The sequence below is a fragment of the Notamacropus eugenii genome, chromosome 5 (genome assembly GCF_028372415.1).
Source record: "Notamacropus eugenii isolate mMacEug1 chromosome 5, mMacEug1.pri_v2, whole genome shotgun sequence".
Lineage (NCBI taxonomy): Eukaryota > Metazoa > Chordata > Mammalia > Diprotodontia > Macropodidae > Notamacropus > Notamacropus eugenii.
Window position 1 is genome coordinate 403,156,041 of NC_092876.1, and position 27,957 is coordinate 403,183,997.

Below are 27,957 nucleotides of genomic sequence, written 5' to 3' on the forward strand. Positions count from 1 at the left end.
AACTAGATCATTGTGGTCAGACTCACAAAGAAATGGACCATTAAACCTGGCAAGCTGTGCATTGACTTAAAAAACCACATTTAACGTTATCTATGTTCTATTGTGTTTTTATTTTGTCAAATGTTTCCCAATTATATTTTAATCTGGATAAGGCCACACTGGGGAGCGCTGCAGGGTGTGGCCCATCTGGCCTAGTTAGATCATGTAGAAGTTAAGTTATTTGTATGTATCAGAGGTGAGTGCTGAACCCAGGTCTTCTTGACTCAAAGGCTGGTTCTCCAGCTACAACACCCTATTACCTGAGTATGGATTCATAGAATAATTAAACAGATAAAAGTAGGTTATTCTACGAGGGTAGATGATGGGGACTATAGCAATAATAATCTCTTATTTATATAGTGCCTTAATGTTTATAAAATGTATTCCATATAATTCTGTAAATTAATTGATACAAGTTTTTTTTTGTTTTGTTTTGTTTTTCTGGCAGAATGTAAACTCCTGAAGGCAAATATTATATATTTTTTATTTTGTTTCTAGAGTACCTAGCATAGTGCTTAGAACTTAATGAACACTTAATAAATGGTTATTTATTAGAATTGACAGTTTTAGTAGTAAGCACCCCAACATGCATGGGTGGGGGGAGGGGGGAGGCTGCTATCATGGGTTCTTAGATCTGCATTCATAAAAGGAAAGGCAACTTTTGAGGGGTTAGCAATCACTTTAATCAAGCACATGTATCAATCCTTTAACCAAGCACATATATCATTCACTTAACTCAGGGGAATCAGCACCATGAAATTCAAAGAAACTACTGAGAAATCAAAAGAGTCAACAGACATGACTTCCTCTGTCTGAATTCAACAGAGAATTAGACCCCTACTATCTGACCATAGTTACCAGAGAGGAAGCATGACATCTGGGTTCTCAAAGCCAGGGTGCTCCTTTAGCGGCTTCCCAGAATCCTCATCTGGCCAGACAAGCACTTCCAGTCAGTTAGCCGCAAATTAATCAATGTACATGTCTTCCTCTGTCTGACCATAATTCAACAGGCTGGTACAGCTGTCTGACCATCATTACCAGAAAGAGAAGCACAACATCTGGGGTCTCCTTAGCGGCTTCCCAGAGTCCTTGTCTGGTACTCAAACTTTCTTGAAAAAACTATGCACCAGAGTAAAATCTCAACTCAGAGTATTTATACCTTTTTTAGAGCCAGAGGGCATCACAACACTTTGACCCAGTGCCTCAATAGGAAAAACAAAAGGTGCTTGGAACCCTCCTCCTACAATACAACTCCCCTAATCAAGCTTCCCACCATGGGCAGGCCCATCAATGTATAGGAAAGATCTTTAATCACATTAAAATAATTAACAATACAAAAATATATACTGTTTTATATAAATATATATATGCTACTTAAAGAAACTCTTGTTTCTATACTTTACTCCTTGTAAGACTCTTGAAAGAAAAAGGCAAGATTCAATCAGAGACACTTGATTATACTAAAATAAAAACAGCAAAAGATCCTATTTTGATTGCCATCAGAGCAATACACCAGAATTCTTCATAAATTCTTGAAAGGAATCTAGTTGTACTGGTACAATATTGTTTTTTTTTCTTGTATGTGAATATTGATGAAGATGTCTCAAGATTAGTCTATATCCCTTTAATTCTACTTTCTTATAACAAATACTTAAAGTAACTTTTCTCACACTATGTTTAGTAGATTTCACAACATAGTACATCTTTAGAAGAGTGCTTTTGAGGGTTGGTTTTAAATCTTGGTAGTGACTCTACATTGCTTTTGCTTTGGTCCTGGAGATGGTCTAAGAAATATCAAGTGAATTACCTTAGTTAACTTTTATCTATCTATCTATCTACCTATCTATCTATCTATCTATCTATCTATCTATCTATCTATCTATCTATCTATGTACATACATATGCACATATGTGTATACGTGTGTGTGTGTGTATTGAGAGAGAAAGAGAGAGCAGGGCCCTACACCAGCTGGTGGGCCCCCAGAGGTCCTCCACAAAACCTTGGAGAATGCAGTCCTACTGAAGGGGAGGAGAAGGTCTGCAGAACAGTCTACTTATTTTAAGTAAAAACTGACCATATACACACAAACATACACATATGTGTATCTGCATATATATATATATATGTATGTATGTATGTATGTATGTATGTATTGCATTGTGTGCTTTGCAAATCAGTCCAGTTCCTGTGGTTAGTCATTTTTTCCCACCCTCAACCATGGAGCCAGTGTGCTAATATAAGAATACCATAGCTCAGTCCGTTGCTGATTTACTGTCATCTACCTTGACAAAGCTATCTCCTTTGGTCAGTTATATATATGCATTTTTCACGTATCTGATTTTTGTCTTTAACCTCTACCCGATTGACTTCATAGTCAGTGTGTTCCCATGGCTTCTTCAACTTGAATAATAAATACTTGGTTTAGAAGACTCTGCAATATAAACCATTTGGCTTCAAGCCCTCAGCTCCAGCATCTGTTCTCCTGGGCAGTTGGCACACAGTACTGATCAGTACTAGAAACCTCTTCGACCAGGTGGACTTGGCACTTGGGGAAGCAGGAACAAAGATGATTTTGTTACTATTTTTGTGATGAAAACATGACTACAGTTTATTTTTGTTTACCCTTTCTGATGTTGTCATTTGCTATATTTTTATGCCATGACCACTGGCAAATCCATTGCTCAAAGAGCTCCCGAAGTACTGTTGTAGAGTGAATATAGTGCTAGAGCTAGAGTCAGAAAGACCTGGAGTTCAATCCCACCTCAGATACCCATAGTTATGTGGACAAGTCATTTAACCTGTTACTCATTTGGAAAATAAGGAATTTGACTTGATCACCTCTGAAGTACCTATTCTAAATCTGTGAGAGTCCTCTTGAAGGCTTGGGACAGGCGGGGGGGGGGGGGGGGGAGGGGGAAAGGGGAGGGGGCTCAGAGGCTGAATGAAGTCACATAGTTCGTTCCTTTTGTTGAAAATTAAGGAAGAATGACTACAGAACTCTGCAAGACCAGGCCAGGCTTCATGGCACATACTCATTGTACCTGGGACTGGGGAAGTTGAGGCTGCTGGACAGCTTTAGCTCGTAAGTCCTGAGTATGTTAAGGCAATAAGGTGCCTGAAGAATGTCCAGCACCAATATGGTGAGCTCTGGGAGGTGTGGGTGTGTAACCATGTCCCCTAAGAAGGGGTGACCTAGGTGGGAAACAGAAAAGTTAAAGCTCCTTTACTGATCAGCAGTAGAGTGGGACCATGAATAACTGCTATTCTCTGGGTGAGACGGAGAAATCAAGTTTAAAAAAAAAAAATGTTGTGACCTCAGAAAATATTACAATTAACTATCATATCCACCTGTTCCATTTTACCCTTTAGAAATTAACCACTTCCTAAAGATATAAGGATAGCAGTATCTAAGGTTGAATGGGACCTCAAAGATCATCAAGTTCAATTCCTTTACTTCAGGAATTAAGAAACTGAGGCCCAGAGAGGTTAAGTGATAAACCCAGGTCACAACAGGTAAAGAATGCTGAAGATTTAGTACACAAATATCTCATTGGCCTGGGTTTAAATAGAAAAAAAATGAGCTCACAGTTTTGTTGGGGGAAAACTGGCATCCAGTCAATTGCCTCTTTCTTATTTTTCCAGAGATAGCAGGAGCCTTCTCCTTGCCAGAGAAGTGAGGATTTGATTTTCTTTATAGGTCACAGTTGATTCAAAGATTCTTTTTTGGATGCTAACAAAAAAGGAGGCTAGGCTAGACTAGACAGATGTGAGTCTATCTCATGCTTTGTGCCACACTCTAGTAGGGATGCCAATGTCCAGAAGAGCAGGTGGCAAGCAGAAGATTAAGAAGAAGTCTGGAGCCTCACATCTTAGAGATAGTTTCTAAATAAGTAAACTCTTTCCGTAGCCACAAAGCTTGATTTGTTAATACATTCCCTAAAAGGTTTAACAGGAAAATAGAAAGGAACTTTTACTTGACAGTTAAGACATGTTTTTTCCCTCCTATCATTTTTCCATATTTTCTTGGTGAGAGGGAATATAAGGGGAGGGTTTGGGTGAGAGTGGAGTTTAGACCTGTGACTTCAAGTGTGTAGTAAAATCCTTTCTACAAATACCATTAGAAATTAATTTGCAACTAAGACTAGTTGCCTAGGGCATTGAAAAGCTTAAATAACTTACCATGGTCTCATAGTTAGCAATATTCAGAAGTGGAACTTGAACTCAGCCTTTTCTGACTCCAAGACAGGTCCTATAACCACTAAACAACCATGGCTCTCTTTCCCTTTTGAAAATGACTTTTTTTAAAAAGTCACTTTTTTTGAGCTAATGCATAGACAGTTTTCCCCAAACTAAAGCACTAAGTATGAAAAACGCTCCCACAAAAATCAGATAATGAAAATCATAATAACGAAACATGAATTTCAATTAAGACCCCATATAAATATACTTACTTAGGTAATCAATTAATCAGCCAAGTATTCCTTGAATTACTATTATGTACCAAGTACTTTGATAGATGCTGTGGGTACAAAGTTAAAAATGAAATATTTCTTTCCCTCAAGAAGCTTACTTATTTAGTCCACACTCCCACATATGTTTAAGAAGATAGCTTTGTGTGGGAATGTGTGTGTGTGTGTTTAACCATCTTATTTTTCATCCCTTAAAGGTATAGTTGCTGAAGCCCTAAGGTAAAATTTGAAAGGAAAGGAAATCTTAAATGTGAATGTGGATTCTAATTTGTTTTGCAAATTATTTCCCTTTCCCTATACGTCTGTCAGAAACATACATACAACCACATAATTTCAAGACTTACCTCAAGTCATTGGCTAAGATGAGCTCTTTCAAAAGTGTGGGAAATCACTAAAGAAGAAAAAGAGTTTTAAGCCATTAAGGTTCCAACTGACCTTGGTACTGTCCTTTACTATATAGAAATGAGATACTTAGAGATTAATAAAGGTCCCTGTGCATCATTATAATCTGGAGACTCCTTAGTTCTTTCCCAATTGTAGAGTGTAAAAGATCAGGAGAAAATGTACATATATGATTAAAGCACATTTTTATTTGGATTTATATCAGTATGCATTAAAGGAATCTTTTGGAGATGTTTGTTACATTCTTATTCTGCCTGGAATCTGCTAGAATTTAAGATTGAGTGGATTGTACTTGAATGGGATAAAAATCATCTCTATCACTGCAATAAGCCAAAGAGCAATGTATTGATTTTGGATTATGAAAGTAAAAGTATGGTATTGAATGAAAATAGGGGATGTTATGCCACTTACATAATAGCTTAATATCACTTTGAGCATTGCATATTACCGGACATAGTCAATTTGGTATGAATACTATATTTGTATAGAAAAACTAAAGGTTTCAGCTAGACTTTCTGAATAGTTGTATTGTGTCCCACTGGAACTTGAAAAAATAACAACCTATGCCTTGCAGAGATTCCCCAAATCTTCTGTTTGTCCAGGAGGAAGGGGTATGACTTTACCCTCAATTCCTGCTTCTCATTTTAGGTACATACTTTATGAAGGATATGGATGATATACAGTTCATCCAGAGGAAAGAAACTGGTAAATGACTAAGGACTGTGCTATTACAAGTTCAGCTGAAGGAGTGGGGTATATTTATCTGGAATAGAAGACTTGGGAATGCTGGGATAATTTTTCAAGTATTCAAAGAATACTTTACAATACAGAATACTGTAATGGGGAAAAGGCTTATTCTGCCTCTCCTCAGAGGGTTAAGATCAATGGGTAGAAGAGAAGCAGATTCTGGCTAGAACCAATTCCTAACAATTATAGCTAGGTTCCAATTATTGTGAATAGTGAATCAGTCCCCTTAAAAAGTAGCCTTATTCAAACTCAACATAACATTATTTCCAAATTGCTATGCCCTTGTATGATTCACTCTTTAGGGTTATATATAATGATGATGATGATGATGATAATATTAATGAAATACAGTATGGTGAGAGGCATATAGAGGCCAGTCTTAGATTCAGAAAGACCTAGGTTCCAGTGCTATCTTAGATGGGTAACAGCGGGCAAGTCACTAAGCTTCTCATTTCTCCAGGCAAATCTCTAGACCTGTAAATTGGAGAAGAAAGGTTCTGCATTTGTGGAAGGCATCTACACTAGGGATTCCCTAAAAGATGATATCATAGATCCAGACAAAACAACTTCTTTATATGGTATTTTTAAGTTTTTTCTCTTATAGCAAACTTATAAGTGGGTGATTAAAGTAGTTTTTCCATTTTAAAGATGAGGAAACTGAAGATGAGAGGTTAAGAGACTTACATGTGATCATATGGTTGATTATGTATGGAAATAATAGAGAGCGGAGAATCATTGAATATGTGTGTGAGACAAAGAGAAAAGGGAAGGGATTGGTTTTAAATGCATTCAAAAGTAAATATGTTAATAATCACTAGTCATTTAATGAGTTTATGGGTGTTAGCATCCAAATTAGGTCAATTGAGTTACAAATTTTGAATTAGCTAAACTCTGACAGATGGAGCAAATAAGAGAATCACCTAAAATAATTTTGGAAAATAGATATCCCTTAACAGAGAGCCATGCTGGAACATCTGTATTAAATGGTGAATACCAACAACTTCTAAGTCTCAGCATGTGCCTATTCGGCTCTCTTGCCACTGATCTAGAGAAGCAGGAACAAAATACAATTATGAATGACAAACCTCTTTTTAGAACAAAATAGATGACATGGTATTAAAAAGCTGAAACATCTAAGTAGCATTAGAGTCTGAATGTGACTGGTGAGCATCTGGTCAGTGAAATTTATTGAAACAATTACCACTTTGGGGGCAAAAATTGATAATTTAACACACAGTTTGTTTATAAAATGGATCCCTCATGGAGAATTTTGATTAAAACAATTACAAAATGACTAGAAGAATTCCACTAATAATGGAAATCTAATATCATATAGTGAATGAGTATCTTCCCCCCAAATACAAAGCCTTTTATTGGTCAGTCATTTCAGTTGTGTCTGACTTTCTGTGATCCCATTTGAAGCTTTCCTGACAAAGATGTTGGAATGGTTTGTTATTTTATAGATAAGGAAAACTAGGACAAACAGGGTTAAGTGACTTGTCCAGGGTCATGCACCTAGTAAGTGTCTGAGGCAGATTTGAACTCGAGTCCTCCAAACTCCAGACTGGTCCTCTATCCACTATATGGTCTTATAATATGAAGTCAGAAAACCTATTAAATAAGGCAGGGAAGAGGAAGAAGAGGTAAGGACTTTGTTTAAAAACAACAACAACTTTTTACATCTGAAAATTCTAGGGAAGGGATATATACCAATATACTCAGATGAATAAAAATTCCACATTTCTATATTAGCTTGATTATCCTAATTTTCTTCAAGTTTTTCTTTTTAAATTACTTTGAATTTTTAATCTGTTTTGTTCCTATAGTTTAGAACATTATATTTCTGTGGAAGATGTCTCTTACATGAAGCGTATCCTTTGTCTTTCTATAAATAGATTTCACTACAAATAGAAAGATGTGATTGGCCCTGGCAGTAATATTTTCCTTCTCCCTTCTTGTGTTGTAGAATTACAACAACTGCCGCATGTATGATGGATCTGCGAAGATATCCCCTGGATGAACAGAACTGCACTCTGGAAATTGAAAGCTGTGTGTACATATCTGTGTTCCCTTTAGGCTTCTTAAGTGGTTCAGGACAGTTTCCCTTAGTGCTTCCATACTAATTATTTTCCATTCATAGACAGATATAGTTAAGGTCTCAAAGGACCAGAGAAGACTTTAATTTCTCTTGTGGCTATTTCTGGGGGGTAGGAAAATGAGGTTTAGAGGTGGTATTAAGCAGTTCTATATTCCAATCTGATTAGGCAGACTATTCGCTTTTCTGAAACATAAGAAAGCTAATGCTCCCCATCTTAATCCATTCATTTCTATTAGAGCAAACAAAGCAATTTACTTACAAAATGCTGTACCATGCATGAGTTGCTGTGCTTTGGGTACTCCTGGGATTTAGATGGAGAAACTTAAATATATGTATGGTTTCTGTAGCATAGTAATGTATTTCAACTTGAGCATCATTCGGAAACTTTATAATTTATTTTGGAGTGCCTTTGTAAGAGAGACAATAACTGCATTCATTACAGTAATAGGAAAAGAAACTGACCCTCCGCTCTGTATATCCATAGACTGTTTGATCAGCATTATATAATGCCATTTTCCCCTTGAGTGATTCATAGATAAGGCTACGAATTTGTTCAAATTGATTTAGATTTAGAAATATTAATTCTTAATTGAAGTAAGAAGGGATGTGGTATTACACTATAACTCAGTGTGTACCTGATGAGTGGCAAAGTTACATTTCTATACAAAATGGACTGGGAAAATAATTTTTTGACTCATATAGATACCATGGTAATATAATATTTTAATTTATTATGGGTACTATGGGAATATAATATTTTAATTTAAATAAAAGTTGCTTTCCTGTGTGATCTTGAGAAAGTCACTTAACATCTCTGCTTAGGTTATTTGATTTTGTTTTCCTATAAAATAAGAGAGTTTGTACTAGATGTCCACTAAAGCCCCTTCCAAATCTAAATCTAAGACCCTAAGGTCCTAAGATTATAGGACCTACATTACAGGCTTATAAGATTACAGTCATTATAGTGTTTGTATGGATAACATAATAGTCATAAGTTTATAGAGTACAAAAATTAAGTAAAAAACTGCATTAAAAATGTATAGTATCCACAAGGAAAGTGAAAATCTGACCATAATGCAAGGATATTAAATTCATTTTAAGAATTATAGTGGCAAACTGGAGTTTTGGGAGGAAAGTAACCAGGATGACAACGGGTCTCAAAACCACATCATACAATAATAACATGAAGGACAATTGTTTTGTCACTTTTTCAGGCATGAAAAAATTCTTTACAACCCCATTTGGGGTTTTCTTGGCAAAGATAATTGAGTGGTTTGCCATTTTCTTCTCGACCTCATTTTACAGATAAGGAAACTGAGGCAAACAGGTTTAAATTATTTGCCCAGGGTCACACAGCTAGTTAGTGTCTGAGGCCACATTAGAACTCAGGATGAGGAGTACTCCTCACTCCAGGCCCTGCACTCCATGCACTGCGGCACCCCTTAGCTGCCCAAATAGGAAGGACAACTTCTACTTCTGTAGTGTTTTACAATTTGCAAAGATTTTCCTTTGTTTTCTCTACTACCTTATCTCATTTAGAGATAGGTCTAGGGAGTAGACCTGTGATTTCCTAACTACAGCGAAGTCTGTTGATGAAAACTCCCCTGCTGATGGAGTTTGGCACTTTTTCCCCAGTTCAGAGGCTTAAAGAGCCGTCTGCTGGCTGCAACACTCTGGGTGTAGTCAAACCAGATTAAAATGGAACTGGGGAATATTTAACACAATAAATAAACCACACAAGAGATAATGTTAACATGTGGTTTTCTCATTCAATATACTGCTTTGAAGGATCCTTAGGTATGGTTTTGACAACTGTGACAGGTTAAGAGATTTGCCCAGGTTTCCACAGACCTTGTGTGTCTGGGTGTATAGGGGTATGTGGGTGGGGAGGGGAGCAATATTTAAACATAGGAATTCTTGCTTTGGAGACCTGCACCCTAGGCCACATGGACCTATCTCTTTTAAAACTCTACAAATAGCAAAAAAATAAGATTATCTACATTTCAAAAATGTGCTAGATAGAGCTGTGAAATGATTTTCTTAGGACCATTTAACTGACAAATGAGAGAACTGGAAATAGGGTTCCCAGCTCAGGTCTTTCTGACTCTAAATTTGGTATTCTTTCTACTTTTCAGTGGAGAAATAATTAAACTTCTATAGATGTATAATATAGGAAAAGAAAGTTCAGGAGGAAATGGTACTATCTTCAGAAATTTGAAAGGTTGAATGAGGGGAAATCTTCCCCCCCCAAATAATAACAATATTATTTGGTAATATTTGCTAATAATAGCTAAACTGTACCTGACTTTTCTGTTTGGAGAGAAAAGAAGGGAAGGGAAAGTCAGGGAGGAGGGGAGGAAATAAAGATAGGATAATATTTGAATTGTATCAGCCAAGTCATTCTGTCTAGGCACTGCTTACTTTAATTTACAATCATTGTGCTATTTAAAATAAGCCATTATTATCCTTTTGTATGTCATGTTTTTGGTTGTTTTGATTTTTTATCAATTTTTAGCAAAGTTCATTTTGACAATTCCAACTTTATCAGCCCAAAAGTAAGAGAAAGACCCCATTCCCATTAGGGTCCAAGGGTGGTGGGAGTAACAAGTGTCCTGCTTCCTTGGACAAGGAAGAAAAGTTGAGGAGAAAACAGGGAAGATGAGAAACCCAGGTGAAAATTATAATCCAGCAGAGTTGGGATTCAGCAGTAATACTGCTGAAAAGTGAAAATTCCCTTCTGCCAGTCATTTTCCTTCACAGGGTAACACTCAGAAGAGGGGACACCGTTATTCTGTGTTGGTCCATGGAGCTGAATTAAGACCAATGAAATATATTGAAAGTAGTAATAAATATACATATTACATCTCTATAGCATTTTACTGCTCAATAACAGGCATTATTGGACTTAATCCTCGAAATCCATGATATCAAATTCAAATAGGAATAGGATCACTAATCCATACATAGGCATACCTACAAGCTGCATACTGACTTAGTTTTAAAGTATTTTATTTTTTATTTTATTTTTATTTACTTGGCTAACCATTTCTCAACTTCGTTTTAACCTAGTTCTGACAGCATTTTGCTCACAACAACCCTGTTAGGAAAGCTGGGCAGTTTCAATTCTGAAGTCTGTGAACTTAAAAAAATGATAACTATATTTCAATATAATTGGTTCCCGTTGAAATCCCATGTATTTTTCCCCTATACATTAAAATATATGTGCATATATATATATATATATATATGTGTATGTGTGTATGTATTTGTATGTAGGTGTGTATGTGTGTGTGTATATTCTGAGAAGGCATCTATAAACTTCATCAGACTGCCAAAAAGGTCTATGACACAAAAAAGGTTAAGAACCCCTATTTTAATTCAGTACCTCCCTGAGAAACCTCCATATAATTCCTAGATCATTTCATCACCTGTCTCAGGAATGTGCATAAATTCACAAGATTTAGAGCTGGCAAGAACCTTAGAGATAACCAGTCTAATCTCCTTATTTTACAATAAAGGAAAATAGGACCCAGAAACTGAATCAACTTAGCCATGGTCACATACAGTGAGGAGTCAAACTGTGATTCCTGTGATTCTAAATCCAGTGCTTGCCCCATGATACCAAATTCTATTAGAGCACTCAGAGAAAGCTCTCAATCTATTTAATTGTTAATTGCCTCATCCAAGATTTCATACAAAGCAGATAAAAATGATCACAAATCCAAAAGAAAAATGTGCCATGTAAATGAGTATATATTTTAAAACTTGTATTTACAAAGTCTTATATTTAGACAAACTTCATAAACTTTTATTTAAAAAAAAAATTAAGGTGATGCAGTAGAAAGAGTTCTGGCTCTGGAGTTAGGAAGAACTGAGTTCAAATCCAACCGCAGACACTAGCTATATGACCTAGGTAAGTCACTTCACCTTCTTTGTCTCAGTTTCCTCATCTATAAAACAATGCTGGAGAAGGAAATGGCAAACCACTCCAGCATCTTTGCCAAGAAAACTCCAGATGGGGTCCCAGAGTCAGAGATGACTGAACAATAATAACAAATGATAATAATATTGAATTTAAGTAGTATTGATAATAGCATTGATTTTTTTTTTTTAAATTATGTTGGGCTAAACCTTAATGCCTCTATTTTCTTGTTTTCTTGGTAGATGGCTACACAACAGATGACATCGAATTTTATTGGAGAGGTGGGGACAGTGCTGTGACAGGTGTGGAAAGGATTGAGCTTCCCCAGTTCTCCATTGTAGAACACAGACTGGTCTCAAAGAATGTTGTCTTTGCCACAGGTGAGTTCCCCCCACATACACATGAACACTTTCTCTCTTTCATGAAGGTTGATATTGTAGGTCCTGCTCCTGAATGAGAGAGTAATAGGATTGAGACTCATCTGCAGTCAATTGTCAGTTATTTAGGGCATTCTCACACCACTTTGGGGCAACTAGGTGTCTCAGTGGTTAGAGTATTGGGCCTGGAGTTGGGAAGAGGTGAGTTTAAAATCCAGACTCAGACACTTACTAGCTGTGTGACCCTAGGCAAGTCACTTAACCTCTGTTTGCCTTAATCCAGTGGAGAAGGAGATAACAAAGGACTCTAGTATTTTTGCCACAAAAACCCCATGGACAGCATAGTCTATGGGGCCATGATGGACAGCTAGAGGCAACTATGTGGTTTAGTTGATGGAGTATTGGGCCTGGAGTTGAGAGGACTCATCTTCCTGAGTTCAGAAATGATGTCAGACACTTACCAGCTGTGAGACTTTGGGAAAGTCACTTAACCCTGTTTGCCTCAGTCCCTCATTTGGAAAATGAGCTTGAAAAGGAAATGGCAAAGCTCTCTAGCATTTTTGCCAAGAAAACGTCAAATGGGATCACAAAGAGTCAGATAGAGCTGAAAAATGATTTCACAACAATAACACATTATTCACAATTCCTTGCCTACCATTAACCCATAAAACATGGGCATTTGGGGTTAAGCTAATAATTAATGAAATATCAGTTAGTGTCCTTTCTCTTATTTCCTGTTAGAGTTGAAATGTTACCAGCTTTCCTTTTTAAATAATACTTTTATATATGGTGATTTGTATTTTTATAACAGTTTTGATACGTCAGTTCATTAAAGTAAAGGTAAAGCCAGACTTTTAGGGAAAGTTCCTGCAACCTTAAGGGACTTTGAGTATAAATATGGCATATACTGTCAGATATTTTTACTGTTATAGTAGTTTTGTTTCGCTCGACTGTTTTTCTTTTTTATTCCTTTTTTAAAATTATTAGCTAAAATATAGTCTCCAGGGGGCATTTGGAAATGAAGGTTGCATAAAAATAGATTTTAAAAAATTCTGAAAAAAGTGAGGCTAACATATAATAGGCTTACTACTCCATTTCTTTCCTGACAAAGCCTTTTGAATAGGAAAATCAACTGTGCCTCAGTTTTGTTTTTTTTGACAGTTCACATTCCTTTGTCCTTCTCCCTTGTCTTTCTGGACATCAGGTCCTACTCCCAGAAGTATTCAAGTCTTGGGTAATGACCACACATTGACAAACTGGGAAAAGCTTTGCCACTTGTCAATTAATACTGTTCAGAGCATTCAGAGTAAGAAGAGGGCAAGAGAAAAATAGGTTGCCTTTGTGTGATAAGTATGAGGGAAACACTAAATATTTATACTGGCAAATTCATGTAAGCAGAGACTGACCTAGTGTTTCCCAGTTGATTTATATCTTATGGCAGAGCAGAATGAAAATTGCAACTCTCATGTCCTAGCTTTTTAAATAGAAGTTCCCATATTTGCCCAAGTAACCATAAACTATTTTTTAATAAACAATTTTTCCATAGTCAATAAAATCCCTTATGGTTAACTGGAAAAAAATTGTCAGTTATTAAAATGATGGTTTAATCTATTTCATGAACCAAGATGGATCAGTGTAAGGACTGCTGAAAACCCAAGGGGATTCTGGTTGTGAAATGGTCCCAACCCACTCCTGCCTCTGTCTGGAAAATTGCAATCATTAGGTCATTAGAGTACACTCAGGGAAGAATTCTTATAGTTTGTTCATGCGGTGTCACCAGAAATATTTTCTTAGGTGGTTGTAAATGATATGCATTCTTTTAAAGGATGATTGTAACCATGTAGGTTTTCATATATCTCAAAAGTAAACAATCCACTCTTCTTGTACCTTTAATTCCCATCCACTGTCTCCCCAACTTTAAATATCTATCATGGTGAAAGTAAATGTGGTGGGTATAGTAGATTGAATATTGGATTTGGGGTCAGGAAGACTTGATTCAAAGTTGATTTCAGATCCTTTTTTTTTAAAAAAAGTAAATCAGAGATTTAATCAGTGGAGGGAGCCCCTCATGTGAAAATCTCCTTTACCATATCAGCAGATAATATCAGAGAGTTTCCTGGATCATGAAGATGGTAAGTGACACACACTCAGGTCACACAGTTATCATGGAAGAGGCAGGGCTTGAAACCAGGTCTTTCTGGTTCCAAGGCTGGCTCTCTGTCCTTTATGTCTTGCTTCTTAATATGACTCCATAAAATAAGTTAATGAATAAAATCCACCTGTTCCATAGTTGTATTTCACTATTCAGGGAGATGAACTTTACTATGCCATCAAAATCAAAGCTCTTTCGAACATTAGGAAACATTCAGGAGGTATGATAATATATTATATCTATATAGTCCCTTATAATACACATTTTTGTCTACACAACTTAATTTAACTTAATTCAATTTAAGAAACATTTAAGTCTATTACTCACATTGTATTTACTAACAACTAACTAGCTATTTAGAGTAATAAATATTTATTTTTGTAATGTGAATCCAATCTCCATTTTTGTGTCTTCCATTAATTTAGATCAAAATCCATTCATATGTTTTCATTCTTTCCTACAGTTCTCTAGGGCCCTTAATGAGTCCTTACTGATTATCCACCCAACCTACTAGAAGACTTCTAGGCCCCTCCACATAGCATAGATATCAACACAGCACTTCAGCTTTCCAGATATTATTCCTCATGCTTGTTACATGATAGACCTTATGCCTTTTCAGGTCGTACAATACCTTGATGATGATTTGATGCTACTTCTTACATGCAAGTCATCACTGGAATTATGCTGTATTTATAGTGATATTAATGACTACAGTCACCGTGACTACAGTCACTACAGCCCACAGGTACTGTGGCTTGAATTTAAGTCTGACAAATTAGAACAGTTAATTTCCTAACCAATGTCGAAGGCTGTTCCGATTTAATTTCAATGCATAGGAATAAGGCTAAAATCTTACTAATTTAGAATTTGTTGTAATTTATAATGGGCAAGACAAAAAATAGTGTATCTTTCACTTTTCATAAAAACAGAGTTTTCTAATTAAATAGCAGTACAAATAGGTTGGGAGGAATATATAACTCCCTGCGTGGATTTATATGCTCATTACAACTCGTTCTTCATTTGTAGCAAGTTTTCTCAGGATTTTTATCATAGGAGTAGAGACTGTAGACCTAGAACCAGTTGGGACCTAAAAGATCATCTAATACAACTACTTCATTTTACAGATGAGGCAACAAGCATGTTAAGGTTAAGTGACTTGCCAAGATCAAAGAAGCGGTCAGATTCTGAAGAAATATTTAATCCTAAATCCCCTGATTCGGGAACCAATGCACTTTCCATTATAATAAAATACAGTCCTTATTCTATCAGCAGATGTCTACTGAGAATCAATAACCCTTCATGAGGATGCTAAGCCCTTCATGAGATATATTCCCTCCTCTTGAGAGAGTTGGCAGTCTAAAAGTTAATTTTGCACTGGTGTGTGCACATGCATACATGTAGATTCATTTAAGGTAGATAGATGCATTAGACACATTGCACTGTGTTAAAAACAATGAAAATCACACTTTAAAATAATCATTCAAATATTTCTGTGATCCATCTACCCCTAATTAAACTGAATCAGTGAGGATAGTGCACATCAATCTGGATGAGAAAATAGCAAAATATTGAGGTGAGGATCTAGAGAGAGATGAAAATAGAAGCGCTGAAAGAGAAAGGAGAAACCCAGAAAGAGGCCAATGATTCTGGAAGTGGAGCAGGAAGGAGGAGCAACCATTTGACAGAAGTCTCATGTTCCATCTGACTTAGTTCCCTTCTCACTGGAGTTAAGTCTAGGGTCAACAAAAGCTCTAAATGCAAGAAGTTCTTTAGATTGTTTATCAGTAAGCCCTGAACACTGAATTATCTATGAATGACTGTAAATACGACTCTACGGCAAAGTGATTATTATTAATTCTTCGCTAGAATAATACCTATGCTTGGAAACTAATCTGTCTATCTATCATCTGTCTATCTATCATCTATCTATCTATCTATCTATCTATCTATCTATCTATCTATCTATCTATCCATCTTTCTATCCATGTGTCTCCACATATCTGTCTCAAAAAGAATAATAATTGAAATTACTAGTTAGATCCTGGTTGTTGTCCTTTGTTCTTGAAGGGGAACAAAATGACATCACTTTACTAGAGCCAAGTTACAGCGTGTCTGACTGTGGCTGATCAAAACAATACAAGCTCTGACGGCTCTACCCCAGGTTGGGCACAAGAGTTCCGTGTGGACATTTAGGGGGGACCTTCTAAACTTGCACACCTCATGTTTCTTTGGAGTTACTTCAATTCTGCTTTGCTCATAGAACATAGCACCTTCTCTGATGAGGGCATGCCATGCTGGATGATCCTGTTCCAGTGTCTTCCTTGTCACGCAGTCAATTCTAAAGTTCTTAAGAGAGACCTTGAGAGTGTCCTTGTATTCCTTTTTCTGATCACCATGTGAGTGCTTGCCTTGTGTGAGTTCTCCATAAAATAGTCTTTCTGGCAAACTTACATTTGGCATTCGAAGCTAGATCATATGAATCAATGAAATGCATTTCTTAAGTATCTTCTGTGTGCCAGGCATTGTACTAGGCACTGGAGGTACAAGGACAAAATAAAAATAAAAGAAGCAGTCCCTGATTTCAAGAGATTTTCATTCTACTGGGACCGAAGACCCATACCTATCTAAGTACACAAAATAAATACATGGTAGTAAAATCTAAGGTCATTAGAGAAGGAGAATACTAGAATTTTGGGCTTTCTGGAGAATACAGAGCCTAATCTAAGTCTTGAAAGAAGTGAGATATTCTCTGAGGCAGAGAGAAGGAGACAATGCATTTTAAGCACAGAGGGACAGTGATTGCAAAGACAGGGAAATGGGAGACATGAAATGTTCAGTGAGATAATGAAAGAGAAACTCAGTATCACTGACTACAGAGTACAGGAAGGGGAGTCAATTTAAGGGTATGCTGGAGACGGCTCAAATTGGCTCCCAAAGTTGGTTGTTACATGTTCAGCATAAGCATTTACACTTCTGAGATCTGTTGTGTGGATGATTGTCTAGACGGAAGGAAGTGATGGGGGAAATGTTAATAATGCACATTAAGCTTAAAAGTGTGCCCTGCATACATACATATTTGTGTGTGTGTGTGTGTGTGTGTGTGTGTGTATCTATGTAGGTATCTACATATTCCCTTCTGAGGGTCCATTGTTAACTATTTACTAGCATACCCTTGGGAGAAATATATATTTAAGTTGTAAAGACAGTTTAGGGTCAAGCTTGTAAATTGCTTCTAAAGGGAAACAGGAATTTCTGTTTTACCTGAGATGAAATAGGATGCCACAAAAGCAGTCATGAAGCCTAGGAAAGCTAAAATAAAACTAAGTCCTAAGATACTAAGCCTCTCCTGTGAAAGAGTATACAATGAACTACACTGATGGGAGATATATTGTTTCATATGTTTATTCTGTTATTTTTTTTTCAGTGAACATACTGACATATATAGGGAAAACAATTCCTTTTGGGTTTATTTCAAAATGCTTATGTAAGATTTAAAGGGAAAAAAGGGAACCAATGATGAATGATAATGAATAATTCCATTTGCTGTATTAAATTACTATCTTTCAGAGATCAACCCTCACATTTATTTTTATCCCCTATATCAATGAGAAGTCCAAATTGCTATTTTCTATAAATTGGAATATAATAAGCATTGCCTATGGTTAATATGAGCTCTGGCAATTCTCTCGAATCTAATTTGCAAACTCCTTCCAGCTCTAGTTTTCAGTGCAATTAATAAGAAAGAAACATATACCTTAAAGGTTTTGTTACATCTAGCTTAATGGGCTCTTATATACTTTATTTCTCCTAATGCATGCTTTAGAAGAAAAGGGTCATGAAATATCATGAAACTTTGAGATACATGTATTACTGAATATATCTTCTTCTCTAGGTAACAAGTATTTTTTACTATAGTCAGTCCTTAGAAACCACTAAAACCTGAGATTATTTAGCCCACTTTTCCATCCAGACTCAGTAGAAGCAAACTCCTATGCCCAGAGTTAACAGAGATCATGTAGCTTGCCTCTACAAAGGGGCTGCTTGGGTCCAGGGTCCATAAAGGAGCTCAGTTGTCATATCTTCCTGATGTCCTTTTTTGAGGAAACTCTCCTTCCAGGCTCAGAATTTTTTCTTTGGGTACCTGAGGGAAGCTAGATTCCTCTTGGGTTATGATTATTTAACATGTACAGTAAAGAGAGCACCGGCCTAACTCCTCCTTTGTATTTGCATTGAGAGTCTGTGTCACATCCTTTAAAAAACAAATCTCCAATGATGTATAATTTGTCTTTGTGGGATGTACTTGATTCCTGCAAGAGCCAAAAGTTATTCTGAGCCAATCCAGGTGAACAAGATTGGTAAATGATTTAAATAACATTGATTTTGTTTGGCTTTGGGGTTTGGACTATAAAAGTAATGAAAATATTGCTACTTTACCTGTGATTCCTAAGCTAGCTATAAAGATATTTCTGAAGATGATATAACCAGTGATAACATTACTAGAATACATGCATACATTTCCAGTGAGATTATTTTGAAAATCAACACTCATTCAAAGATTAAAATACTATTAGAATTTAAGCTTCTTCAAAGTAGTTTGTTTAATTTTGTCATTTTATCCCAAGTATCTAGAGAAGTGCTAGACACATAACAGGCAGTTATAAAATAATTGTCTATTTAATGATAATATGCCTATTTTAAAAAAAAATCATGGCTAATATAGTCCAGAGTTCAGGAAGAGGGATATGTTAAGCACCTATGGACAAGGAGCTATAGAATTCTTACTGTTCATTTTGTAGAATCACAGATCCTCAGAATTGCAAGGGATTTTCAAGAAATAATCTAAATCAACCCATAAAAAAGAAGAAATGTCCTCTATGCCATGCCCAGCAATCTCCATTCCAATTTGGAACAAACATAATTTTGAAGACTTCCATTAAGCAGTTCATCCTTTCACTGAAGTCTGCCTCTCTGGAACTTCCATCTGATGCATCTAGATATGCCTAAGATATTCTTTTTTCACATTAGTGCTACTAAATTCTGTAAACTATAATTCAAGAAACACCTTAGAGTTTGGGTTTCTTTCTCCCTACCAATGAAGTATCTATGTGGGGGAGATTCCTTGAATGTTGAAACTTCACTTTGGAAATCATCTGGTCCAGGGGTTCTGAACCTTTTTAGTGTCATAGACTCCTGTGACTATTTGGTAAAACTTATGGAATCCTCAGAAATTTTTTCCAAAGTTCATAATTGAAAGAAATGCTAAATTTCAGTTAGAAATTATACATCCTGGTGACCAAAAATCTATTCAGAGACCCAATTTAAGAATACTTGATCTAGTCTAATGCTTTTACTTCACTAGTTAGGAAACCCAGTAAAATTAGCATTCTTGCTGAAAGTATCACCAATAGGTAATAAAAAATGCCACAAAAAGAACCTACATTTTCCAGTTTCTGGTCTAATGTTCTTTCTTTCTACTATTCCAATGTGGGGAGGAGAAGCGGGGGAGGAGGAGGCTATGAATTGCATTATTATATGGAAGGGCTGATGAATGATGACTTAGATGAATGAATGAAGCTTTTATTAAGTACTTAATATGTGCAAAGCACTGTGTTATTTGTTGGGGTTACCCTTAGAAAAGTAAGGCAGTCCTTGCTCTCAAGGAGGTCACATTTCAATAAAAGACATGGAAAGTTTCAGCAAGTCAAATGAAAAACATCCCATGGCACTTCACATGCAGTAGCAAAGCAGATGGTAATGTTTTTCTTGAATGTCATTTCCATCGCTAACATCATATTAATTTCTAATACTGAATCATTTGACAATGTCAATGACTATGGTGACAAGAATTTTATTTTCTGGCACCTGGAGAAGCAGTTACCAGTCTGCATTTCCACAAGGTTTCCTTTCCTGGATGATGGCTCTGGACACTGGATTGGGAGCATTACTATTCTGAAGGTTCTTGTGTTCAGGGTATGGGACTGTGTCCCAGAGTCTAAAGGGAATGGTGATCAAGGTGGTACTGGTGGTTTGACTTGCCTGGTACATGCAGCTTATCATCTCCCCTTTAAGGTCCCCTGCTCCTGAATTCAGCAGGACTGGCTTGCCTGCTCTGTGAGTGGTAGTTGGTTGGCATTTGGTGGTGATGGCCATCCCCTTCTTCACATGAGTTACTTCTTCCCTGGATAATTTCTATTTGGGCTAAGAGAGAAGAGAGAGACTCATTTTTTTTTTTTTATTGGGCAGCTTCCACTGCTAGAGTTCTTGTGTCTATCTGCCTGTTGGTGGTATTTGGTCAGCACTTACTGCTGATGCTGATAAGAAAAGTAGGCTCCTTTTCCACAATAATTTCTCCCCTCAATGATGGCAGCCAGAGCTGGGCCAGAAGCAGGTGTGGAGGCACATATCTTTGATCTGGTCTGGCAGAAGAGCCTAAGAATATATCCAGAATTTTACCTGACTTCATTACCATGCTTCAGCATCTACCTTGGCATCATCAAATATCTGCACTGCCACATTCACATTAGAGCTTCTTCTTGACATTTTGAAACAGCCTTTAATGCACTAATGCACTGCAGTATCAATTTCACAGTATCAGCCTTAACGCATCTCTATCATAGAGCATTAACCTCTGCTAGTGGAAAATTTGCTAGGTTTTCTGTATGGCTTGGGGATGCCTGCATCAATGCCTGACAGTGCTTCTAGGATGTGAGGCTGCTCTAGGATCTGGACTTTTTTTATGTCTCAGGGTACTGAGTTATCGTTAATAAATTCTTTATCATTATCATTATCATTAAACTCTTATTTGTTTAGAACTTGAAAATTGTAAAGCACTTTTCTTGTAATCGCTCTTGGAGGTAGATAATTTAAGTACTATTACTTCCATGTTACAGATGGGGAAACTGAGACCAGGGAGATTAAATGGTATTCTGAAGTCATGCAACTAAACATGCTTCAGTTAAAATGCAAAACCAAGTCTTCTAATTCCAAGGCTGATGTTTTTCCCTATACTACTCTATCTCTCTCTGTCCTAAACTGCTTTTAATTGGTACAAATTTTTGTACTTATTATATTGTTGCCTAAGCAAGAAGCTATTATAACATTTAGATTTCTATTTATGAACATTTTAGGATGCTTGTCACTGGGGTACCCTGAGGAAGGCTCGGAGAAAATACTTTGTTTCAGCACTTATCTGTTAATATACAGAGCTTTTCAGTTCTCAACTATGACACTCACTCTCGCAGGATACAGCTGCAATTTTTTTATTCTTATCACTGTTAGTATTTTTAAGTCTGGCTTAGAAAATTTTCAGGGATGAAGGTATTTTTGAAATGGGAATCATTCTGGGTGACACAAAGTTCAAAATGATTACTCAAATCTCTGGATATAAAACTCAATAGCCAATCACAGTATGATCTCATAATCTAAAAGAACCTACCTTGATCTTCAACTGCATTAATGGGAATATGGTATCCAGACAAAGGAGGTGACAATCTTGCCTTTCTCTAGTGTGGCAATAACCAAGCTGGAGTATTGCATTCACTTCTGCATGCCAAAGTTTAGAAGTACATTGGTTGGAATAGATTTGGAAAAGGGCCAAGAGGATGGGATGATGTGAAAATAAGAGATCGTGTCAAATAAGGATTCATGTGAAAAAAATGGTGATAGTTGAAGATTTATGGGAGGAGCATGTGAGAGCTGCCAACTATGTGATGGGTCATCATGATTAAGAAGGATATGAATGATGATGATGATGATGATGATGATGATGATGATGATGATGATGATGATTTTTTTCCTCAGGAGCCTGATCTAGGATTAATACATAAATCCTGAAAAAAAAAAGCAATCTTGGTAGAAAGTGAAAAAAGAAAAACATTCACAGAACTGTTTAGGAAGATGTTAGGACATGGGTTGTCTTCCTTCAGTGGTGGTCTTTATGTGAAACTATGAATGGCTACTTGTCAGGAATTGTGTAGAAGGCTTTCTAAGTAAGGTTTAGGATGAATCTGATGACCTGTGAAGTTCTTTTCAGCTTTAAAGAGAAGAGGCCAGGCACTATGCTAAACACTTTTTTTATAAATATCTCATTTGATCTTTAGAAAAATCCAAGGAGGAGAAGGGGAAAATAGAAATTATTATTATTATCCTCATTTTATAGTTGAGGTAACTGATGCAAACAGAGGTTATATGACTTGCCTAGCATCACACAGCTAGTAAGTGTCTGAGCCACTTACTCAGGTCTTCCTGACTCCAAAGCAAGCATTCTACCCACTGTACCACCTAATTGCTTTGAGGTTATGTAATTCTGGGGATTCCCCCACTGCTTATCAATAGTACTTACCCCTACAAGAAGGAATAGAGCCTATCATACGTCAGTAGGTGGACACCCATTCATTTATTCTTTCATCATTAAATACATTTATTATAGAGAGCAAGAAATTTGTTAATTGCCTACTTTATATGCAGTTCATTGTGTGAGAATTTGGGGGGTGGGGTTACTATAAACATAAAGTCCTTGATATGAAGGTGTTGACCCTACTGGAATATTTCCCATAAGAAACTGCGTTTCAAAGGAATTCTAAGGCTGATGGCTTAGTTCATGAGAAACTGGAGTAAGTTTTGGATATAAAAGAAGGTTACATCATTCATCCCCTTCTCTGAGCTTGTAATCTAAAGCTCAGAGGAATCATTGGGGATGTAGAAAAGGAAATTAGAGAAATCAAAGACACTGTATATGGTCTCATCTCATGAGTACATAACATAAAATGATATTCATTTATTCATCAGAAGTTTTTTGAGCCCATAGGATGTGTAAGTTGATGTACTAATCACTTGGGGGAAGATGTTAGATTAAAAAAATGAATAAGACCCAATTTCTCAACTCAAGTATTTCATAACACACTAGGGAAGACAGAAAAAGTACAATAAATAAGATACGGGGATGAATAAAATAACACTAGCTCATATTTCTGTGGTATTTTTAGTTTGACAAAAGAAAGACTTTATAAAGATGGATCAATAAACAATTATTAAGTACCTACTATGTTCCAGGCACCATACTAAGCACAGGGGAAATGAAGACAGTCAAAGGACAGTCTCTGTTCTTGAGGACCTCAGAGTCTAATGGGAAAACAATATGCAAACAACTTCTACAAACAAGATAGACAAAAGATAACTTGGAGATAATTAATGGAGGGGAGGTACTAGAATTGAGGAGGGTTTCAAAAAGCTTCTTGAATACTTTGGGATTTTAGTTCATATTTGAAGGAAGGCAGGGAATGCAGAAGAAAGAGATGAAGAGAGAGAATTCCTTGCAAGGAGAACAACCAGTGAAAATGCCTATAGCCAAGAGATGGAGTGACTTGTTCAAGGAATAACAAGGAGGCAAGTGTCAGTGACTCACAGAGGACATGATGGGGCAAGGAAGCCTGGGAGGGGAGAGTTGTATGGTGTAAGAAGGCTGGAATCAAGGGCAGGGTGAGGGACAGGTTATGAAGAGCTTTGAACACCAAGGTTGTTTTTATTTGATCCTAAAGGTGAGTCACTAGATTTTATTGAGGGGTGGGGCTGTGTGTGTGTGTGTGTGTGTGTGTATGTGTGTGTGTGTGTGTGAGTGTGAGTGTGAGATGGTCAGATTTCCACTTCAGGAAAACCATTTTATTAACTGAGTGAAGGGTAGACTAGAGTTGAGTAGGGGAGATTTATGGAAGGCAGACCAACCGTAAGCCACAGTAATAGCCCAGGCATTAAGTGATGGATCTGATATGGTTCTCATGCCTGGGACATATAGTCAAGCACATAATAGTATCTACTTTTTTCAAATGAGGAAATTGAAAATCAGAAAAGTTAAATTACTTACCCATGGTGATACTCAGGTAAGTGACCTTGGCAGGAGTCAAACTCATTCTTCCTGACCCCAAGTTCAGCAACATTTCCATATGGTTAAAGAGAGTTATGAAAAGAATGTTGTTCAAAAACTTCAGATGAAGTTAAAGATTATATCCAGTCGGGGAGATGGAGGAGGTCACCTTTGAACTAATCTTTGAAGGGTTAATAAGTGAATTTGATGTGAAGATTTGGTAGTAGCAAGGCATCTTAGAGTCAGAGGAAATTCCTTAAACAAGTTCAAAGGTAGAAAAGTGAGATGTGTGTTCAGTAAATAGTATTTAGTTTGGTTTATCACAAGGTATATTTAGAAGGTGAGAAATAACTCTGTATAGTAGTGTTGGGACCAGATCACAAAGGGCTTTGACTGTCATACAAACGAATATGGATTCAATTTGGTAAGTTGTAAAGAGTCATAAATGAAGATCACTGAGCAAGTGAACGACATGATTCAAGTTTTGTGTTAGAGAAATTCATCTGGCAATGGGATATAAGAAGGATCAGAGGAGAGAGAAGTAAAGTGTGGAGAGACCAGTTAAGAGTTCATTTTATACTGGCGAGAAAGAAAGCGAGTCTAAACTAAGTTGGTAGTATTAAGAGTAAAGGCAGCTATGAATACCGGAGACATTTTGGAAGTAGAACTTCCAATATGTAGAACATGATGAGGAAGAAGAGTAAGAAATCAAATATTGGCAGTACCATTGATAGAAAATGGAAATTAAAAGAAAACTTGATTCTGGAGAGCATATGAACAATTTAGATATTTAGATACTTAAATTGTCCAGCAAATATTCAGACAGAGGTCTCTAGGATTTTTCTGGAGTCATTTCAAACAGGCTTAAGGGCCAACTGTTAAATTCATGTGAAATTTACACATAGAAAATGGTAAAAATGAAGGCTTGCCTTATTCTTTATCAATAATATAGATTTAACTTTAAATGTTTCATGTAGCCAGTTGTTAAGTGTTTACCAGCATACCCTTGGAAGTGTGACCATTAAGCAGTTTTACTAGATTTTGGGCAAAATGTCAGGTTCACTGGTATAGAAATGAAAATAATTTTCATAGAAGTGACAATAGAATCTGGAAGATGGCAAGGATTGTAGAGATAATCTATTCCATTGGTTTTTTACGTGGGTTCCACGGAGTGACTTTTTCATGATTTTGATAACTATTGCAATACAATTGATTATAGTCTAGATTATTTTATTTTATTTCATGCACTTAAAAGCATTATACGGCAAAGAGATTCTTGTATTTGACTAGGCTGTCAAAGGGCCCCATGTCACAAGAAAAGGTTAAGAACTTCTGGTCGGATAGAACCACTTTTACCGATAAGGAAATTAGAGGACACCTGAGGCTATGGAAGCACATAAAGAGAAAAGGACTAAGGAAAAATCTTTATGAAATGACTACAAGTAGGTAAAAGGAGAAATCGATGTCTATGAATCAAAGTGATAAGTCACAATCAGAATAAAGAGAATGAAACCAGGAGAGTATATGATATACGACTGGGCCTTCATAGATGCTTATTGATTGATTGAGGGACTGTCATGGAAGCCAAGAAGTAAGGAAAAAAGTTTTACAGAGCATAATAGGAAATGTAGACTACTATTTACAATGGAGAAGAGTAAGTGAAAGATTGATTGCTTAGAGTGGGGTTGAAAGGAGAATTATGAGGGAATATTCTTTTAGAATCAGGTTGCATGGAACTTATTTGTAGGACAAGGAAGAGATTCTAATGAAAGTAGGATGAGAAATTGAAGACGATGAACCTTGATATGTTACTTGGGAGAATCACTCTCCCATAGGAAGGAGGAGGGAGTATGATTAAGAGCACAGGTAGAAAGTTATTTCTGAAAAGAAGAGATAGTTTTCCTGGAATAGGAAGGAAAGAGACAATACTGTGAGTGCAAAAAAAGTTTGAGATTAAGGGAGAAAACTGTAAGGGACTCTTGTCAGATGCTTTTGACTCAAAGAATGCCTAGTTGGAAAGATGACTAGTTGGAATAAAAAACATGTTTATTATGCATCTGTGTATTGTAAAGTAATGCTTTTTCAAGTGTGATGTGTAAGAAGAACACATATAAAGATGAAAAGCCAGAGCACTCTTATGATGTGCACACACACACACACACATATATATATATGTGTGTATATATATACATATATACACACACACAAACACACATATATATGTGTGTATACACACACACACACACACACACACACACACATATATATATATATATATATGGAGAGAGAGAGAGATGTTGAGAAATAACAAGATGCATTTTAATGTGAGATAAAAGGACATTTTACTACTGTTAGGTATCTCCCATCTTTATCTCCACCAATTTTATGAGTTTCAAATTTGCAGGATCTTTGTACCTTTGGTAAGTGCCCTCATCCTAGTTACTTTTGCACAGCTGGTTTTGAGCCAAGTGTGTGTGGGTGGCAGCAAAAAACACCCAACCAAACCAAAAAACACCAAAAAACAAAACAACATTTGGCTTGGGGCAGCTCTGGGCCAAATCTATCTGCAGACAGTGAAGAAGCAGAAGAATAGCCATTAATTAAAGGGATAAACAAGACATTTGGCCATCTTTTGCAGCCTTCTTTGTTGAAAGCTTTTCTTTAAGAAAATAAAATTAAAGTTTTCCAGAGGGATATTTCTCAGTTTAGCATTTAGCCTTAGAAGCATTTCCTCATTATTACATTAAAAATAGACTACATAACAGTGTTTTTCTCTCAAGACACTCTGGGTTCCCTGTAAATACCATTTGACAGACAGAAATAAATTGTATGGTTGTGGAGTATTCCATAGTCCCTCTGGCTCCAAAGACATGTTTTAGTCTCCATGGCAACAAAGGCAAACGATTTTGTCTGCCAATCTCTCTCTCTCTCTCTCTCTCTCTCTCTCTCTCTCTCTCTCTCTCTCTCTCTCTCTCTCTCTCTCTCTCTCCTCTCCCCCTCCCCTCTCTCTCTCTCCTTCTCTTTGTTATAAATAGCATTTTTTTTCTGTTTTTCATAGGTGCCTATCCACGACTTTCACTGAGCTTTAGGTTGAAGAGAAATATTGGATACTTCATTCTTCAGACCTACATGCCTTCCATACTGATTACAATTTTATCATGGGTGTCATTCTGGATTAATTATGATGCATCAGCGGCAAGAGTTGCCCTCGGTATGTGATTAAAAAATAGCATTAAAATTTAACTAAATATATCATTATAGTATCAAATGGTTTCAGAGACTATACAGTTCACTTTCAGCATTTTGACATCTCATGACTCTAGCTTTATGGACATGATTCTGTTTTATCTTCAATCTAAAAGCTCACACATGATTCCCTTGATGTGATAACTTAATTAAAAAGGCTTTAATGTGAACCTTCACAAGAGATGATAGGGAGAATATTCCTCTACTATATTTTCATCATAAAATATTTGTTACCGATTTTTATTAGAGTAGGAATTGTTATTTCCTGTTTAAAGCTTTGCCTCCATCCCGGGAAAAAGATGTGATCGGTTCTACATTTTTTTAAGGTGAAATGGAAAATAATTAAATATTATGGTAATATAATTGGAATGATACAATTTAATGAGCATTATAACACACCATTTAATTCTTAGTGCTCCTATCTAGTCCAGCAGCTATTTTGCTCATTTGGTCAATATATTACTTTACAGAAAATATGCATCAGAATTTTATTTATAACATTTTCTTAGAACTTTGAGGGAAAAAATAAAATTATGTTTAACCTATGAAATATAAAATAATTCTCAGTTAATTATAATTGAGATACAACAAACTCATAAGGAAAAGGTATTGATGAAATGACTTTTTAAAGCATTTATCTTAAAG

The 27,957-nt window shown here is 36.4% G+C and overlaps 1 protein-coding gene across 1 annotated transcript in view; it reads left to right on the forward strand.

Moving 5' to 3' along the window:
• GABRB3 (gamma-aminobutyric acid type A receptor subunit beta3) overlaps positions 1–27,957 on the forward strand; it is a 258,786-nt gene that overhangs the window by 202,095 nt on the left and 28,734 nt on the right. Inside the window, exons 5-7 of the mRNA XM_072614583.1 lie at positions 7,625–7,707; positions 11,921–12,058; positions 27,125–27,277. Of these exons, the coding sequence (XP_072470684.1) occupies positions 7,625–7,707; positions 11,921–12,058; positions 27,125–27,277 (374 nt within the window). The remainder of the gene's footprint in view (positions 1–7,624; positions 7,708–11,920; positions 12,059–27,124; positions 27,278–27,957) is intronic.